General features: G+C 45.5%; 1 protein-coding gene across 13 annotated transcripts in view; it reads left to right on the forward strand.

Annotated features, from left to right (window-relative positions):
- The window catches only part of Eph (Eph receptor tyrosine kinase), a 1,120,455-nt gene that overhangs the window by 126,059 nt on the left and 976,663 nt on the right, over window positions 1–17,733 (forward strand). For all 13 annotated transcript variants that reach the window (XR_012967665.1, XM_076210031.1, XM_076210057.1 and 10 more), the window contains exon 2: window positions 4,316–4,591. Coding sequence is in view for 12 of the 13 variants with exons in the window: in XM_076210031.1 (XP_076066146.1) it covers window positions 4,316–4,591 (276 nt within the window). In the remaining variant the exon portion in view is untranslated. The remainder of the gene's footprint in view (window positions 1–4,315; window positions 4,592–17,733) is intronic.

The raw sequence follows: 17,733 nt of genomic DNA on the forward strand, positions 1-17,733 counted from the left end.
ATAGAACCCCTCTCCCCTTCCCCCCTTCCCTCCTTCCCACCTGAAGCTTATGTGAGGCAGCATGGAAGCAACAAGGTTACAAGAAATTAAAAACAATAATAATAATAAACTATATAACACATTAATCTTATAGAGTAATGAAAGGGTTGTTTCTGTTACCGATGACAAATGTGAACGTAATTTCTAGATGACGAAGATCGTAAAGGTGGTTAATGGAATGATATGCAGTAAGATCTGACTTGATGGAGAGACCGTAGAGATGGGGCCCCGAGTGAGGCTAAGTTGGGGCACGTGATCTATATGTTCCAAGGCGAGTGGTGACGGAATGGTATCTGGATTAGGTTTATGGATAAATGATTGGATGGAATTAGGTGGAGTGATCCTGGTGGTGGTTGGGGATGTGGTGATCGTGGTGGTGGAACGAGGAAAATGGGAGTAATGGAAGAGATGTAATAACTATGGGGAGAAGTAATGAAGGGGTGTTTACGACCTGCCCTGGGGGAGGGATTATTTTGGGGGGGATTATGAGGAAGGATGAAGAATGTGGATAGAGAGGGAGGAGGTATTTTAGAAAGAGGAAGATCGAAGGGTGGAATAGTAATTAGGAAGGGAGGGGTTGGAGGAGGAGAAGAGGAGGAGGAGGAAGAAGGATAGAGGCGTTATTGGAAATGGAGGATAAGGCTGAGGCATGGTCTGGGATTTTTGAAGAAAAAAAAATCATAATAATAAATTATCCCCGGAAATTCCACTGGGTGGACCAAAAGGATATTAATTATTTATCTCCCCTCCTCCTCATGGTGATTAGGCATGGGGAGACTGCCCACATCATGGCCAGAAGGGTTGGAAAGGAAGAGTTGTATTAAGATTTTGTGTGTAGTAATCAACAATTTGTCCAGTGACAATATCGCACTTTTTTTGAGTGAGAGAGAGAGAGAGAGAGAGAGAGAGAGAGAGAGAGAGAGAGAGAGAGAGAGAGAGATGTCTATAGCAGAGCTGTGAGTTTGGGGAGGGGTTGTGAACACAGACAGTTGTTGGTAGTAGGAATATCTGAAATAACACTATTTCCATTATATAGAACGAGAACAGCTATGGTAGAATTATGTTAGAATATTAGAAAGCGGCTGTGTTTCATATTTAGACAAATTTCGTTCAGGATAATGGAAAATTTAAGCAACCATGTCTGGGTTTTCATTTCATTTCATCTTTTCTTGATTTGTATTTTTCTTTGTATGTGTGCGTGTATTCTTACAGTGATAAGATTAACAATAGTAACAGCTCTTGCCCTTCACCACATGCATAGTTGTTGAGGCTGAACAGTGCAAAATCCGGGACGGTAGAAAATAATCCCAGTCATTAGTGGAACCGGCGAGCGTCGTCTGCACAACCTCAAAGTTAATTTCCAAAGACATTCCAAGACCCATGTTTCCTGTCGGGTTATGATGAATCGAAATATGAAGATATTGCTGTGGGGGGATTGGGGGAATGGGGGGAGACTTGCTCTTCCCTTCCAGTACACGCAAGCCCCCACACACACACACTCACACGCAGAATTTGCACGCAGAAACGCATTCTCGAACGCCAGTACCCGCGCGCGAGCTAGAACGCACACATAACGGACTAGCCTCGCAAGCAGGCACGCACGTACAAACACATTCACGTACACACAGCCGGTGAGCAGTGACTAAGTTCCTTGCAATATTCATACATGTGCCCTGTCTTCTCTTGTTTTACAGTTTCTGAACGTGGGTATGTTTGCGCGCATGCGTGTGTGATGTTTGTTTGAATATTTGATTCAACAGAAACGGTGACGTCACGATAGATTTTGAATAAATGCCCAAGTTTGTATCATGTTTTCAGTACTGGATTTAGTCCGCGTTCTTGCCTTCTCGTTATATATTTAGGCAGAGTTGGAGTTTGGGAAAGGAATTAGTTTTCGTGGAGAATGTACATGGTAATGTGATTTTTATTATTACGTTTGAATATGTTTACGGTCTTGTTTGAATGTAGACGAAAATAACAGCAGTTACAGCATACGTACATACATACACTATATATATATATATACACGTTTATTATTATTTATTTGTTATTTTCAATTTCACGTCGTAAATCTTTTGAAATATAGTCGTCTCCATTGCGACCATGTAGGTAGGCAAACACAGGGACGCGTGTGCGTGCGCCCGCGCGGCTTAGTGGCAATGCGAATGATTCATGTTCCCCGGATTCAGTAATGTCCGGAGGCGGGTAGGGTGCTGATATATGCATGTGCCGGGTCGCAGTTTGTCCCCCCAGATGAGAAATGCACCAGATCTTAATTTATTTGGAAGGTTTCTACGGGTCTAGGTGGATCTCTGCCTGTGGTCACGGCTGTGGGGGGAGGGGAGAAAGAACCAGGATTGTCCGTTTTGGAACCCAGTCGACTTGTCTGGGAAGTGTACGTGTACTTTTTGGTGTATATGTACGTTGACTGATCTGTAGATCGTAGCTAGGAGTGGTGACTTCGCCTCTATCGTTGAAGACAAGATTGCAAAGGAGTGATTATTGATATTATTATTATTGTTCTTATTGTTTATTCCCCAGTAGGTAAATATTTATTTAATTTTATTTTGTTAGTTTTTTCATCATTATTAAATGTTATTTATTTTTTATCTTTACAATTTTTGTTTTGTTTTATATATTTATATTTTCATTTATTCATTTAAATATTTATTTTTCTGTTTATTTAGCGGGAGAAAAAATTGAATAGTGCTCACTTGCCAATCTAATCATTAAATTTTGTTAATTTATAGTTGCCCATGGAAAATATTAATATTACCTGGCGGCAGCCACTTGAGGGGGTTTGGATCCTTCCTAATAATGTTGGATCCTTCTTGAAGAGGCTTAATCCATCGTAAGGTAGTTGAATTCTTTTTAAAGGATTCGAATCCCTTAAAAAGAATCCAACCCCATTAAGAAGGATCAAACCCCATTAAAAGGATCTAACTCCATTAAAAATTATTCAATCCCATTTATGGAATCCAATACCCTTAAATGGACAAGTATCATTTACCACAAGGATTTAATGTGAATAAGTTTATCTTCCTTACTGAAGGAATAAAATCGTTTGCCAACACTTATTAGAAAAGGCAAAGGACTGTGTGGGACGAAAGATGCTAAGTTGTTGTTGAGTGTAGCTTACCAGCGCTTCTATCCATTGTAATGCTGAGGTTATTTATACTTCATTGTGTTAATGTGTTTGAAGAATGATTAATATTAAGGACTTTTTGGCTCTAAAAAAGGACAAACATTGACATTTTGAAAGAAAATATTCTGTTTGTAACGTAGAAAAAGGTTTGTCTATATATTTTCAAGGAAAGTATAATATTTATTTTATTTAGTTATTAATATATTTTTGTCAAAAAAGGATATGGCTATTGAGTGCATAAAGAAATTATTCAGAACGTAACTAGGAAAAAAGTCTGTATACATTTGAATAATTATTTATATACACCGTATGTGTATATACACAGTATATACCTGTATATTATATATATATATATATATATGTATATATATATATATAATTTTTTTTTTTTTTTTTTTTTTTTTTTTTTTTAAGGACAGGTACTGTTTGTGATTGAATTTTTTTTGTATACATTTGAATAAAGAACAGTATTAAAAACCGAAGATAAAGGAGACTATAAGTGACCATTAGGCCTACACTAGTCACTGTTTTTCTGAAATATTGTAGTCACAGCTGTGGATGTGCTGTGTCTTGCGGCAATGCTTCTGACCCAGGGCAGAGGACGAGATGCAGGGATGACCCGTCATCCAGGAGGTGCCAAGACAAGAGGGAGGGAAGAGGGTAGAGGGGAGTGGAGTATGTAGAGTATGGAATGGGTGAGAGTGGTTTCTGTGCCTTTGTTTTTTGGCTACCCCCCTTGTAAGGGGGAAAGAGCCTTTGGTATATGTATTATTGTAGCCCAGGGCCAGAATTCAGGGAAACTTGAACGTATACCTAATGAGTATTTGTGTTTGCCTGGAAATGTGGGTCTGTGCAAACGTGCATAAGCGAGCCAAAATAAAGATTTCATATTTGATTTACTTCGTATACAGAGCATTTTTGCATCTAGCAAAACCAACTTGGCCATTATTTTTCTCTCTCTCAAACTCTCTTTTCTCCTCCCTCTCCGCTCTCTCTCTCTCTCTCTCTCGCTCGCTCTCTCGCTCTCTATCTCTCTCCTGCGCTCTGAAGGTGTGAATATTTACATACATATATTATCACGTGCAAATCTGATTGACCTTGCTTGACCCCTAGTTCTCTTTGTTCTTCCAGGTTATGGTGTTATTAGTGTAGTGATGGCGGGTGCTTGTGTCGGGGGCAGCGTGGGACCCCAAACCCGCCCCTCTTCAGACAACAACAACAACAACAACAACTACAACTACTACAATGACAGTCACACCAAGAAGTCGACGAGTTGTAGCAGCAGGAAGAAAAACAAGGGTAGCAGTAGCGGCAGCAGGCGACATTCCCCCCCAAGCCCCTGCTTCCTGCTGGCTCCCCTGCTCCTTCTCATCCTCTCTTCAGCCCTCTGTGCACACGCCGAGCAAGGTAAGAGGCGTCGCCGAAGTCCGGCAGGTTCTTGCAAGCCTAGGCCTTTATCTCTCTCTTTCTCTTTCAGTCTCTCTCTCCCTTTCTGTCTTTCTTTATCTTTTTCTCTCTCTATCTCTCTCTCTCTGTTTCTCTTTCTTTTTTTCTCTCTCTCTCCCCTACATTGAAGTGTGTTTGCGTGTACTATCTATAATATATTACATACAGTATGTTTCTAACATGGCGATTGTGTGTGTACGCGCGTTTGTATGTATATGTATATATATATATATATATATATATATATATATATATATATATATATATATATATATATATATTTCTCTTACTGCACCATAAGCATTACTTTCACCTTGACTTAGCACAAATAATTTTTTTTCCCCGTGTTCATTGTCTTTGTTCCGGTTTCATTTTCACCGACATTTTGGAAGGAGAACCGAAGTGCCAAGCGCCCAGGCTTTCACCTCCGTCAGTAGGTCTTGATTGCTCGGAAACCGCTGCCCCTGAGTCGTGAGGTCAGGGCGCGGCGCCCCCCTCTCCCTGCCCCTCTTCTTCCCCCTCCCCCTCCTCCTCCTCCTCTTCCCCCTCCCCCAGGTGCTCAGGTGTTGTGGAAGCGTCACGTAGTGACTCTTATAGAGGTTGTACTTGGCCTCTTCCCCCCCAACCTATCCAACCCCCCTCTCCACCCCTCCCCTCCACCCTCCCTCCCCCCGTCGGGGAAAGACCTCGATCGATCACGATCGTGTTCGAGGTGGCGCCCATAATGGAGCTTCGTAGATTCGTCACGCTTTATACATGATGCCTCCGAAGTGACTGGTTTTAGGGAACAGTTACTTCGAACAAATTCGTCTTACTTCGGTTTCTTGTATGTCGCCCGTTCTCCCTCTTTCCCCTTCTTCCTTCTTTTTCCTTTTTTGCCTTCCTCCTTTCCTCCATTTCCCTCCTTCCTCCTTCTTCCTTTCCTTCTCCTTACCTCCCTTCCTTATTCTCCATTCCCCTCCTTCTTCCTTTCCTTCTCCTTACCTCCCTTCCTTATCCTCCATTCCTTCCTCTCCGCCTTCATTCCCTCTCAATTTCCCATTTCCTCCCTGCTCTTCCCCCCTTCTCCCGTTCCATCTTCCTTCTTCTCCCCCAATACCCTTCCTCCTGACCCTTGTAATCCTCCCACATTTTCCCACACCGTCTTTTCCCACCGTCTGCGGAGCCTCTTCATGTCCCCTTTCTTTCCTTGTTCACCTTTTTATTTTCCTCCCTTTCCCATCTCTCATCCTTTTGTCCACACCCGTATCATGTCTTCTTCCCCCAGTCCTTGTTTTCCCACGCATTTCCCATCCCACTGTCCTCACCCATCCTTCACACCCTTTCACCCATTCTCCAGACGTCTGTCTTCATCCGTGTCCTCTTCCACAGCTGTTCTTACCTTCTTTATTCCCTCACAAGTCTCCTCCCCCCTTCCCCCCCTTCCTTTTTCTCGACCTTCTAAATTCCCTCCCCATTTACCTTTCTCTTCTTTGTGTTTTCCTTTTTTATCGCTGTCTGTGCCCTTTTCCCTCCCTCCCTCCCCCCCCCCACACTCCATTCCAGAACTCCTTCCATTGCTCTTTTATTCCAGACGTTTACATTCTTACCTATTGTCCCCAAGGATAGAAGCGCTAGTGAACCACGTGTTATAAAAAACAACATTATCTCTCCACAGTGTAACCTCTTCCTTCATCTCTCCTCATCCTCCAGTCCCCATTCCTCCTTTCCCCATATTCCTCCTTTCCCCATATTCCTCCTTCCCACTTTGCATCCCCATCCTTCAACGCTCCTCATCCCCCAGGCCCCATTCTTCTTTCCCCATTTCTCCTTTCCCCATTATTCCTCTCCCACAGCCATGTCTCCCCACTCGGATTCCCCATCTTCCCCATCTTCCCCCATCCTTCCCCAACAAACCTTTTTTTTCAGTATTTACGTATAATGTGCTTCTGCCCACTCGTTTCTTATTATGCATATATCTACATCGTTCTTCGAACCTTATCCCCCTTCCTACCGCTTCCCCTCTCCTCCCCCTCTTCCCCAGGATTGGTGGGGAGGAGGGGTGGGCGGGGAGGGAGGAAGGTAGTGACGGGAATGTATGAGATCTGTTTATATATACACAAATACATATCCTTGTTCCGTGACCTCGTTTTGTTGACGAAAAGTGTTTGGGGGGCAATATGTATGATATTAGTATGCATGTACCTGGGGGGATGGGGGGACTATTCCCCCCCCCCATGTCCCCACCCAAACGAGACTAATTAGATGAGAAAAAGAATGGAATGGATGCCAACTTTGTGCTACTGATGAATTTTATTGTACATGATTCATGTTGATTACACCGTGATATATTCAACTATCGCTTTGACTGTTGTTTGGGTCGTATGTGTGTATATATATATATATATATATATATATATATATATATATATATATATATATATATATGATATGGTTTAACGTCACAAACTCCCCCCTATCGGAAGGCTAGGATGGTGCCCCTCACATATTACAAGCAGCCTGACTAGAGGATAATGTGCGATTTTAACATTAATTATATTTTTCATGTAGAAAAGTGGGGGGGGGATATACTTTAGCACCCCAGGCTCTACAAGATAGGTAGGGGGCTTAACCCCCCTCCCCCCAAAAGGGGAAAGAAGATTAGGATTAGAGAATTATGACTGGACAAGGATAATTATGTTTTCAAACGTTTCGAACAGTCTGTTCCTAACGTTAGAGAATATATTTAAACGTTTCATTTCAACACGTAAACCAAAAAGACTGACTTTATGGAAAAAAGTTACCAAGTCGGAATAAATATTCTTTAAGTTGGAATCATTCCGAGTTAAGGAAAGAGGGGAGCGAGAAAGTGGAATAGACCATGTAGCGAGTGGCGAAACTATTGATTGTTTTAAAAGGTTAGATAACTTTATGAATAGGTATGAAAGGTGGTAGGGGACATGGAACTGCGTAGTGTAGGCCTCATGGCCTTTTACACTCTCCTCCATTCTTATGTTCTTAGTGAGTGCTGAAACTATTGGTCGTTTTAAAAGGTTAGATAACTTTATGAATAGGTATGAAAGGTGGTAGGGGACATGGAACTACCTAGTGTAGGCCCTATGGCCTCTTGCAGTCTCCTCTATTCTTATATGCTGAAACTATTGGTTGTTTTAAAAGATTAGATAACTTTATGAATAGGTATGAAATATATAGGGGACATGGAACTGCCAAGTGTAGGCCCTATGGCCTCTTGCATTCTCCTCCATTCTTATGTTCTTAGTGAGTGCTGAAACTATTGGTTGTTTTAAAAGGTTAGATAACTTTATAAATAGGTATGAAAGGTGGTAGGGGACATGGAACTGCCTAGTGTAGGCCCTAATGGCCTCTTGCAGTCTCCTCCATTCTTATGTTAAGGGGCGCATTAGCGTGTGAAAAGAAACATAAACCAGAAAGACTGAGTTCATGAATTGGAAGACTGAAGGGCGGGAGAGGAAGTGGCTGGAAGACCTCGACTGCACGAAATTATATATATGAATCGGTAATGTTGCAAGGTCCGGGAAGAGAGCAACACAGCAACTGCACGCAATGTTGCATTGTTCCAACGTCGGTTACCTCCCCTAGGAGGAGCTCTCCTAGCGAGTTCCTCCTCAGAACCGATCAAAGGTCCTCCTTCAGTGTGTTCCTGAAGATGTTGGAGAGGTTCTAAGGCTAAATGGTTTTGGTCTGAGTCATCAAGTATGGTTCGTTTTGTTCTGTACGATTATCGCTCAACGATGATCGTTCATGGCTCAACGATTATCGCCAAACGATTGTATAGAGGACTAATTCTTTGTTGTTTGAGCGAGGCGGTTTTGCTAGGGTGTAAAGTACGAGGCTGATCATTTTATTAACTGAATTTTCCAACGCGCTTACCCAAATATGATGCCAGGTAGAAGGATGCGTGTCACTCGTCATTGGCTGTTATGGCTAATGATTAGTCACATCGAGCAAAATGTACTTTTAGGATGAGTTACAGTATTTAAGTATTGAGCTGACAGAAGACCTTTCGATCCGTAACGAGGTCATTTGATGACCGGAAAAGGCCGGTCATCACATGAAATAAACTTCAAAAGAAGCCTGTGTGATTCACCATGGTCTTGGATCACGTGTTGGACTAGTGACCGACAGTTATTTCCCTTCCTGAAGAGAGCTCGTATAAGTGTGTGTGTGTTTTGCATAATATGTGGGTATACTGTAACTTCTGATAATCACAGTCACGTCTCAGACCTAGATGGTGCGTTTTGTAATGGGCGTTGTTTTTTGTTAGTTCACCAGCGCTTCTATACCCGTGGACAGTCGCGCGCTTCTGTCTCGTTCCTGGATTGGTTGGTCGAGGGCGTCTTCTGGAACCTGGATTTTTTTTTTTTTTTTTTTTTTTTTCCGAAGAATTTCAGGTTTGGGAAGGAGAGGAGAGAGAGTAGTTGGAGACTGGGAGGTAACATGTGTTGTAACATTTGTTTGGGCTTACAGGTGTTCAGTAATGAGAAGGCTTGATAGCTGCAGTGCAAGTGTCTAATGAGATGTAGAAAATTGACATTACTCGTACATCCACAAGTGTCTCAGCTTATTCCGACCTCCATGTAATTAAGATTCTTCAGCGATAACCTAAATTGAATGAATTGAAATTTGCCACTAGGTTGACGTCACCGACTAGGCCTAGTTTGGTAGATAATGATACGTCTCGTTACGTTCGTGGGGCCCCCGTTCGCGCCTCCCTCTCTCCCTGTGTGACTTTTGCTTCTATTGTTGCGTGGCCTAGTTTCCGTGATTAGGTGACACAGGACTTTCCCCTTCTCTCGCCTTCCTCCCACAAGAAGAGTGTGGGACCGCGCCCGCATGCGTGGGAGCAAGAAGTCACGCTAAACTACGTCCCTGGGACTTCGCGCGAAGTCGCGCACAAGTCTCTTCTTCAGCGCCTTCGGCGGGTTCAGTGTAAAGTTCTTTTGTGCCTTTCTTACTTCTGAACTATCTTCTTGTCTCTCTTTGTCTCCCTTCCATTCCTTTCACCCTTTCCCTTTACTCCTTCACTCCCTTACTCTACACTCTCCTCTTCCTCTTTCCTCCTTTCCTCTTTCTCTTCCTCCCACATTCTGTCCTTCACTCCCTCTCTCCTGCCATTTCCCCTTCTCTCCCATCTTCATTCCCTTCCTCTCTGCCTCCCTTTCATCCCCCATCTCTCTCTCTCTCTCTCTCTCTCTCTCTCTCTCTCTCTCTCTCTCTCTCTCTCTCTCTCTCTCTCTCTCTCTCTCCCTCTCTCCCCTTCTTAATTCCCCTCACCTCTCTTTCTCTCTCCCTTCTTTCCTTTCAGGTCCCTTTTCCAGATCAGGGTTCTACCGACTTTAGCTCTTCGAAGTTTTGCTCTCTACAGACTGGGGAAAAAAATCGTCGACTTCTGTTCGTCGATTCTCCTTGTCCTCGAAAGTGGACGGAACATAGAAGGATTCCTCTGGTAGACAAAAAGTTGAGGATTTTTCTGTGTGTGTGTGTGTGTGTGTGTGTGACGCTGTCGTTTTTTTAGTGTTGGAGAACACAGAGATCCACCCAACAGAAGACCGTCTTTGCTAAGGAAACAATAGCAAATGATGGTAATTATATGAAAAAATATGTAGTAATAACAGTGTTGATAAAAAGAGAACACATTAGTTAAGATTATTAAAAATAATGATATTGACAACAATAAAAATAATTATACATATATATACACTTACTGTAATATGTCACAGTTGTGTATTTTTTTACAAGCCAGTTTCGGGTTCGGTCCAAACCCTTACCAGTGACTTTCTCTTTCCTTAGCTGTCCAAGCACAACAGGGAAAGGTGGCTAATATTACCGCAACAAACCTAACCTTTGGGACCTTAGAAGTGATATAAATAATATTAAATATATATATATATATATATATATATATATATATATATATATATATATATACCAAAAAACCTTTTCCCCCTTTTATGGGGGTTGACTAATGAAAACATACATAATTGTCCCATCTCACCTCCTTGATAAGGGGCCATCCCTGTCCCCCGTCACACCGCTCGGATCAAAGGCAATAGAGCGAGACAATAATAATAGTAGTAACGTAATGGTTTCCTTGCAACCCTTGCAACCTTGCACGCTTGGACAGGGTTCCCACGATCATCACCCTCAAGCCATGGCGTGGACCTGCACAGCCTGTACAGCCTACTCCAGCACCTTTGTTCAGACCTCGTAAGGAAACCTTGCACAGCTTCAGGGCTGAAACAAGGCTTGGGTAGTTTCCCTAGGTACTGGTGAACATGCGTTTGCGCTTACACACACACACACACACACACACACACACACACACTACAGTGGTCCGGGTTCGAATCCCGCTCAGGCCTGAAATAATTTCAGTATCGCTGCGTTGCGAGTCGTTACTCCAACTTTCGTTAGATCGGTCATATATATGAGCTCAGCTCTTTTCCGGGAGGGTAATAGTTGTTGATCACGAGTCCATCTCGTGATCCAAGAGCCATGGTGAATCACACACACACAGAGTCGGGGTCTAGGATTGACGAAACCTATTCCAGGATCGCTGGAAACCTGAAGGTTTGAACTCTTTGGCTTCCTTCATTTTCCTCCACTTTTTGCCCTCCGGTCCTCCTCCTACGTCACAGTGGCCTTGCCCCCTCCACTTTTCTCGTGAGACCTTCCTCCACCCTCCATATGTCACTTGCTGAACCACTTTAACCAGTGCTTCTTTCCTTGTGGACACCGCCACAACTGTAACGTGATCGATCATCCTCGATTTTCATAGATTTAGCGAACGCGTGTGAATTGATTGATGGAAGGTTTTTGGGATCCATAAAGGGACGGGAATAGTGGTGGAGTTGATGGTCCCTCCGTGGCCTATTGGGCTTCGAGCTCGCCTCGTAAGCACAAAACTCCAGGTTCGACCTTTTGAGTCTGTCAGCGAATGTCGATTGTCACACTATTGTAGTACATAAGGCAAAGGTGACGATTTTCAAGCTGTGATGGTATTGGTATATATCAAGTTTTTGTCGCCTGTGCCTATTGTGTTGACACAGCCATTAAATACAGCAATGGGAGAACGACCCCAGACATACAATAAGAAACTACACAAATACAAAATACTATTGTGTTGTTGTATAAGTGGTAATGGTGATAGTACACACAAGGAGTGACGTCACTCTCCTTTAGTGGTGATACTGTTGAGATAACGAGATCAGAGAGGATCTAGTGTTAATGAGGGTGGCCCACTTACGCTAATGACGTCAGACAGTTTGCTGTGTTTACAGATTGTGGGGCCAACGTTTGTAGGGTCCTGTTTATCAGGGAATAGTGTCTGGCCAGGAGGGAGGTGGGTCAGCTGTACAGACATCCACTACACGTAGAACTTGAGAGAGAGAGAGGGAGGGAGAGGGAAAGAAGAGAGAGAGAGAGACAGGGGGTGGGGAAAGAAGAGAGAGAGAGAGGGGGGGAAGAAGAGAGAGAGTGTGGTGAGGGTTAGGCTCCTTCCATACGTATCGACTTTTCGCCGTGCGCCGTCATCGACACGACGTCGTGCTCTCAAAATAACCATGGGTGTCTGTGTCGATGGGGATCTTCGTTGGGGAACGTTGAAACCAACTTCTTGTCTGTGAAATCCGTTTTCGTGGTGACGGTGTTGGTCACTAAGGATCTGTTGAACACTCTGGGCATTGGTAACAGCCTAAACGAACACCAACGACTGTGAAATCCTCAAAGTCATTCACGTTTAGTGTCTGAGGTGTGTGTGTGGGGGGGGGATAGGAAACCATGAAGATGGTAGGGAGGGAGGGGGGAGAGGGGTAGTTTACGACTCAGATGGGGCGAGAGGAGGGGAAGGGGGGGAGAGAAAAGCCACAGGCTGTATAGAGTTTGTGAGGTCAGGCGAACAATGTACTTTCTATTCTTTTAAAAATGTCTTTGGGCGATTGTTTGTGTCTCTCAGTAGCAAAGGAGGGGCTTTTGTCCGGGACGGAAAGGTGGGAAGTTGGAAATTCTGTGGGAGAGTGGGGACTGAGGTAGGGGGGAAGTTTCAATGAAGTAAAACGTGAGAGTTGGGGGGTGGGAGGAAAATTGGAATAATCTCCCCCTTTTTTGCCCCCCCCCCCAACATCTGAGTTGGGAAGGTAGGAAGTTGGAAAATGGTGGGAGAATGTTGGTAGGGGGAGGAGGGAAAGGGGGGCTAATCTTCACTTTGTGTCCATTGAGGGAAGGGGGGATACCCCCCCCCACAGATGAATAAAATCACCTGACGGCAATCAGAATAGAATATATAACTGAATTGATGATTGGAGATTGTGCTAATGCAGATGGTACCTGATTTTATTAAATCATAAGTGTCGATGGCGCAGTTGGTAGAGTTCCCGGCCGCGGTCCGGGTTCGAATCCCGCCCAGGGCTGAAATAATTTCAGTATCGCTGCGCTGCGAGTCGTTACTCCAATTCTCATGGGCAGGGAGTTGGGTGTGTGTGTGCGTGTAAGGTCACAGCATTACCCATAGATCGGTCATATATGAGCTCTGAGCTCTCATCCGGGAGGGAAATAGCTGTCGATCACGAGTCCAACACGTGATCCAAGACCATGGTGAATCACACGCGCACTGCTTAGGTGATATAGCCCAAGTTGGAACAAAACATAAGTTCAGATCTAAATATGATAACTGGAAATCGAAGATATAGAATAAGATGGAACCGTACATGAATTTGAGCCTAGATATGTTAGAAAATTAGAGAATAGGAGACGGGACCCGACGAGTGTTGCTCCTTTCCTGTATACTACAATTAGGTAAATGCACACGTGATGGTGGTGGCGTGAGAGTGGAGTGGAGTGAGAGAGGTGAGAGTGGAGTGAGAGGTGAGAGTGGATTGATAGAGGTGAGAGTGGAGCGAGAGGTGAAAGTGGAGTGAGAGAGGTGAGAGTGGAATGAGTGAGGTGAGAGTGGAGCGAGGGAGGTGAGAGTTGAGCGAGAGAGGTGAGAGTGGAGCGAGGGAGGTGAGAGTTGAGCGAGAGAGGTGAGAGTAGAGTGAAAGAGGTGAGAGTGGAGTGGGAGAGGTAAAAGTGGAGTGAGAGAGGTGAGAGTGGAATGAGAGTAGAGGAAAGTGGTTGGAGTTCTGTACGTCTTTGAGACTTGTGGCACACTTTAGAGTGTTTATTATTAATTGCGCCGGATTATTATTCGCCTCTAGAGAGGACAGCCAAGGAGTAAAAGAAGTTTTTGCTGAGGTAGTCGCTCGGGATAGAGAAGTTTTAGAATTGAGAGGAACATTGAGGTGATTTAGTCTCATTTTCTAACAAGCCAGCCCCCCCCCTCTCTCTCACTCTCCCTCCGCCTCCCTCTCACCCTCCGCCTCCCTCTCCCCCTCCTCTTCTTCTTCTTCTTCTTCTTCTTCTTTTACTTCTACTTCTTCTTTTCCTTCTTCTTCCTCCCCTTTTTCTTCTACCTCCTCTTCGTTTTCTTCATCTTCCTCCTCATGTTCTACTTCTTTTTTTCTTCTTCTTCTTCTTCTTCTTCGTCTTTTCTACTTCCTCTTCTTCCCTAAACGTCTTATTGGTTTGATTTTCCATTTATATTCCGCAATTGGATTAGGGCGAGGGATAATTTCCTAAGATTAAGGAATACAGATAACTTTGGAGATTAACCTTAAGGAGGCCACAAACGAGCTCGTTGGCTGTTTCCTGATTAATAAAATCACCTGACGACTTCCAGATGGTGAGAAGGTCAACAAGCTGTCGATGTGGAACTCTCGAATCGGGAATGTAAATGCCAAAGTTGACCTGACATCAGGGCGAAAGGTCGGGGGTGGGGTGGGGGGTGAGTGGAGATTGACTCGGGACTTGATTGAGAATCGAAATAAGAGTTGACGACGTCGTAATGCCCATCGGGAAAGTTGAGGGCGTGAATGAAAGGTCTATTTCTACTTCTGGAAGCTGGGAGTTGATCGCCGTCTTCGGCTAAGTCGCTTAAAACGATATAGACAAACTTGTGCCGTAACCAAATATATATTGTCCAACTTGGCAGCTGGAAAAGGGAGACGCTTGCTTCCAGTTGCCTCAGACTGGAATTGGAAATCGCCTTCCAGAGCTCCACCGCGTGCGGTCCGCCTATAACTGCGGCTGCGGCTGCGGCGGAGATCGTCGAGGGAAGCATGGGTGACGTGTGGGGGTGTGGGGGGGGGCTGTTATCCTTCAGTACCGCTAGTCAGCGGTCTGACGTCATCGTGACGTCATATCCAACATCAGCGCCACCATCATCGCCCAGGTTGTTTTGTCTTTCTCTTTTCTCTCTCTCTCTTCTTTTTTACTCTGTCTTCTACTATATGCTTCCTTTCTTCTTTTCTTTCCTCTCTCTTTCCTTTTCTTCATTTTCTTCTTCTTCCTCTCTTTGTCCTACTGTCTTCTCCTTTTTATCTTCTTTCTTCTTCCTCTTCGTTTTCCTCTTTTCTCCTTACCTCTCCGTTTTCCCTTTATCTCCTGTTTCTCTTTTCTTCTTTTGTTTGTCCCACAACTCTCTTCTCCTTTATCTCATTCGCTTCTTCCTCCCTCTCCTCTCTCCTCCTCTATTCTTCGACCTCATCATCATCATCATCTGACCACTCTCTTTCGCCATTGCTTTCATCTTTGCCTCCTCTTCCTCTTCCTCTTTCTCGCTTTCTTCCTCCTCCTCCTCTTTCTCCCTCTCGCTTTCCTCCTGCTCCTCCTCTTCCTCTTTCTCCCTCTCGTTGTCCTCCTCTTCCTCTTCCACATCCTCCTCCCACCACATCTTCTTCCACATCCTCTCTTCCCTCCCCCATCGCCACTGCCTCCACCACCACATCTTCTTCCTCCTTCTCGCTCCTCTTTTTCTTTTCCCCTCTCCCGTCACTCCCCACCCTCCTCCTCCTCCTCCTCCTTCTCCACCTCTTCAGGCGAGGATGACAATTATTCTTTTGCCATCTCAGCAGAGCTGTCGGGGCCATCTTCTCCATCCCTCCCTCTCCTCCTCCTCCTCCTCCTCCTCCTCCTCCTCCTCCTCCTCCTTCTTCTTCCTCCTTCTTCCTCGTACTCCTTCTCTCCTCCTTCCTCCATCCCCTGCCTTCTTCGCTCTCCTTCTTCCTCCTCCTCCTCCTCCCTCTTCCTCACCCTTCTTCCTACTCCTTCTCTCCTCCTTTCTCCATCCCCTGCCTTCTTCATTCTCCTCCCCTCACCTCCTTATTCCTCTTCTTTCTTCTTCCATACCTCGCCCTCATTCTCCATCCCCCTCTTTCGTCTTCCCCATCATTCGTTTCCCTCCTCCTCCTTCCTCCTCCTCCATTCCCTTCCTTCTCCTTTATCCTCCATTCACTTCCTCCTCATTTCCCCCTCGTTCTCCTTCCCCCTCCTCCTTCTTCCTTCTTCGTTACTATCCCCTCCCTTCTCCATTCTCTTCCTCCTCCTTTTTCCCTCACTCTCCTTCACCCTCCTCCTCTCTCCTCCTTCCTATCTCCTTCTACATCTACTTCTCCATCTTTCTCCTTCCCCCTTTCTATCCTACTTCTCCTTCTTCCCCTTCCCCCTCCTTCTCCTTCCTAGTCTTTCTCCTTATTTCCCGGCCTTCTCCTTCCTCCCCCCTTCTTCTCGTACCTCCCCCCGTCTCCTTCCCCCTCCTTATCTCACTCTCCCCCCCCGTCTCCTTCCCCGTCTTTCTCCTTATTTCTCCATATTCTTGGCCTCCGTCGTGATCATATTTCTCTTCCTCCTCTTCCCCCTCCTCTTCCTCCACCCCCTTTTCCTCCTCTTCCTCCCCTCCTCCCTTCTTCTTCCTCCCCTTCTCCCCTCATTCGTCTCCCTTCCTCCACCCCCACTACCTTTTTGTCCTCCCACTCCTTTCTCCTTCTCCTCCTCTTCCCCCTTCTCCTCCCCCTCTTCCTTTCCCTTCCTCCCCCTTCTCCTCCAGTACCTCCCCCACCACCACCTCCAATTTCTCTTCGTCATCGTCTTCTTCCTCTTCCCCCTTTCTCTCCATCCTCTCTCCTCCTCCCTCCTCCTCCTCCTCCTCCTCCTCCTCCTCCTCCTCCTTTCTCCTCCTCCTTTCTCCTCCTCCTCCTTTCTCCTCCTCCTCCTCCTCCTCCTTTCTCCTCCTCCTCCTCCTCCTCCTCCTTTCTCCTCCTCCTCCTTTCTCCTCCTCCTCCTTTCTCCTCCTCCTCTCTCCTCCTCCTCCTCTCACTTCCTGTTCTTCCTCTTCCTCCTCCTCCTTCTTCGCGCCGTCTTCCTCGTTAGAGTTGGTCCTCCCCTAAGGGAGGAGCGTAAGATCGGGCCTGTCAGAAGTGTCTTTGTAATTCTCGCTCCTCTGCCTTCCAGACTTTCTTTCCTCTTTCTCCTCCTCTCTCCTCTCCTCTTTTCTCTCGTCTCTTTTCTCTTCCTCTCGTTCTCCTCTCTCCTCTTGTCCTCCTCTCTCCCCCTCTCTCCCCCTCTCCTCTCGTTCTCGTCTTTCCTCTCCTCTCCTCTCTTCTCTCCTCCTCTCTTCTCGTTCTCCTCTCTCCTCACCTCGCTTCTCTCCTCCTCTCCTCTCGTTCTCTCTTCTCTTCTCTTCTCCTCTCCTCCCCTTTTCATTTATTCGTTCGCCTCTTTTTTTTTTATTCCTCGTCTTCCACCTCCTACTCCTCCTCTTCCACCTCCTCCTTCCTCTTCCTCCTTTCCCTACTCCGCCTTCTCTCTCCTTCTTCCCCTCCACCACCACTCTCCACCACCTCCAAGCACTTTTCCCCAACAATTAAATGGTTTTCCACGACGGTGTGCTGGTGTGTGTGTGGGGGGTGAGGGTAGCTTTCACTTCGCTGTTCTTTGTACTTTATTGTTGGAAGCAGCTAACATTGAGGACTTGTGGTACGTGCCAGGGTGAAGGGGTTAATGGGGGGAGGGGGTAGGAAGATTGGGGGGATAGGGAGGTTGGGGGTAGGAGGAACGGGGAGCAAGGTTGACGGGGTTGAAGGAAGGTGAAGGTTATGAGTAGAAAGCGGGGAGCTTGAGGGGTGCAAGAGGTTGTGGGGTTGGTGGTGAAAATTGGGATGGGGAGGATGAGGTGTTGGTGGGATAAGGGAGTAGGTTGTGGGTGTTGAGGT

This window comes from Oratosquilla oratoria, chromosome 2, assembly GCF_046742065.1.
Source record: "Oratosquilla oratoria isolate Oo_2021 chromosome 2, ASM4674206v1, whole genome shotgun sequence".
Taxonomy (NCBI): domain Eukaryota; kingdom Metazoa; phylum Arthropoda; class Malacostraca; order Stomatopoda; family Squillidae; genus Oratosquilla; species Oratosquilla oratoria.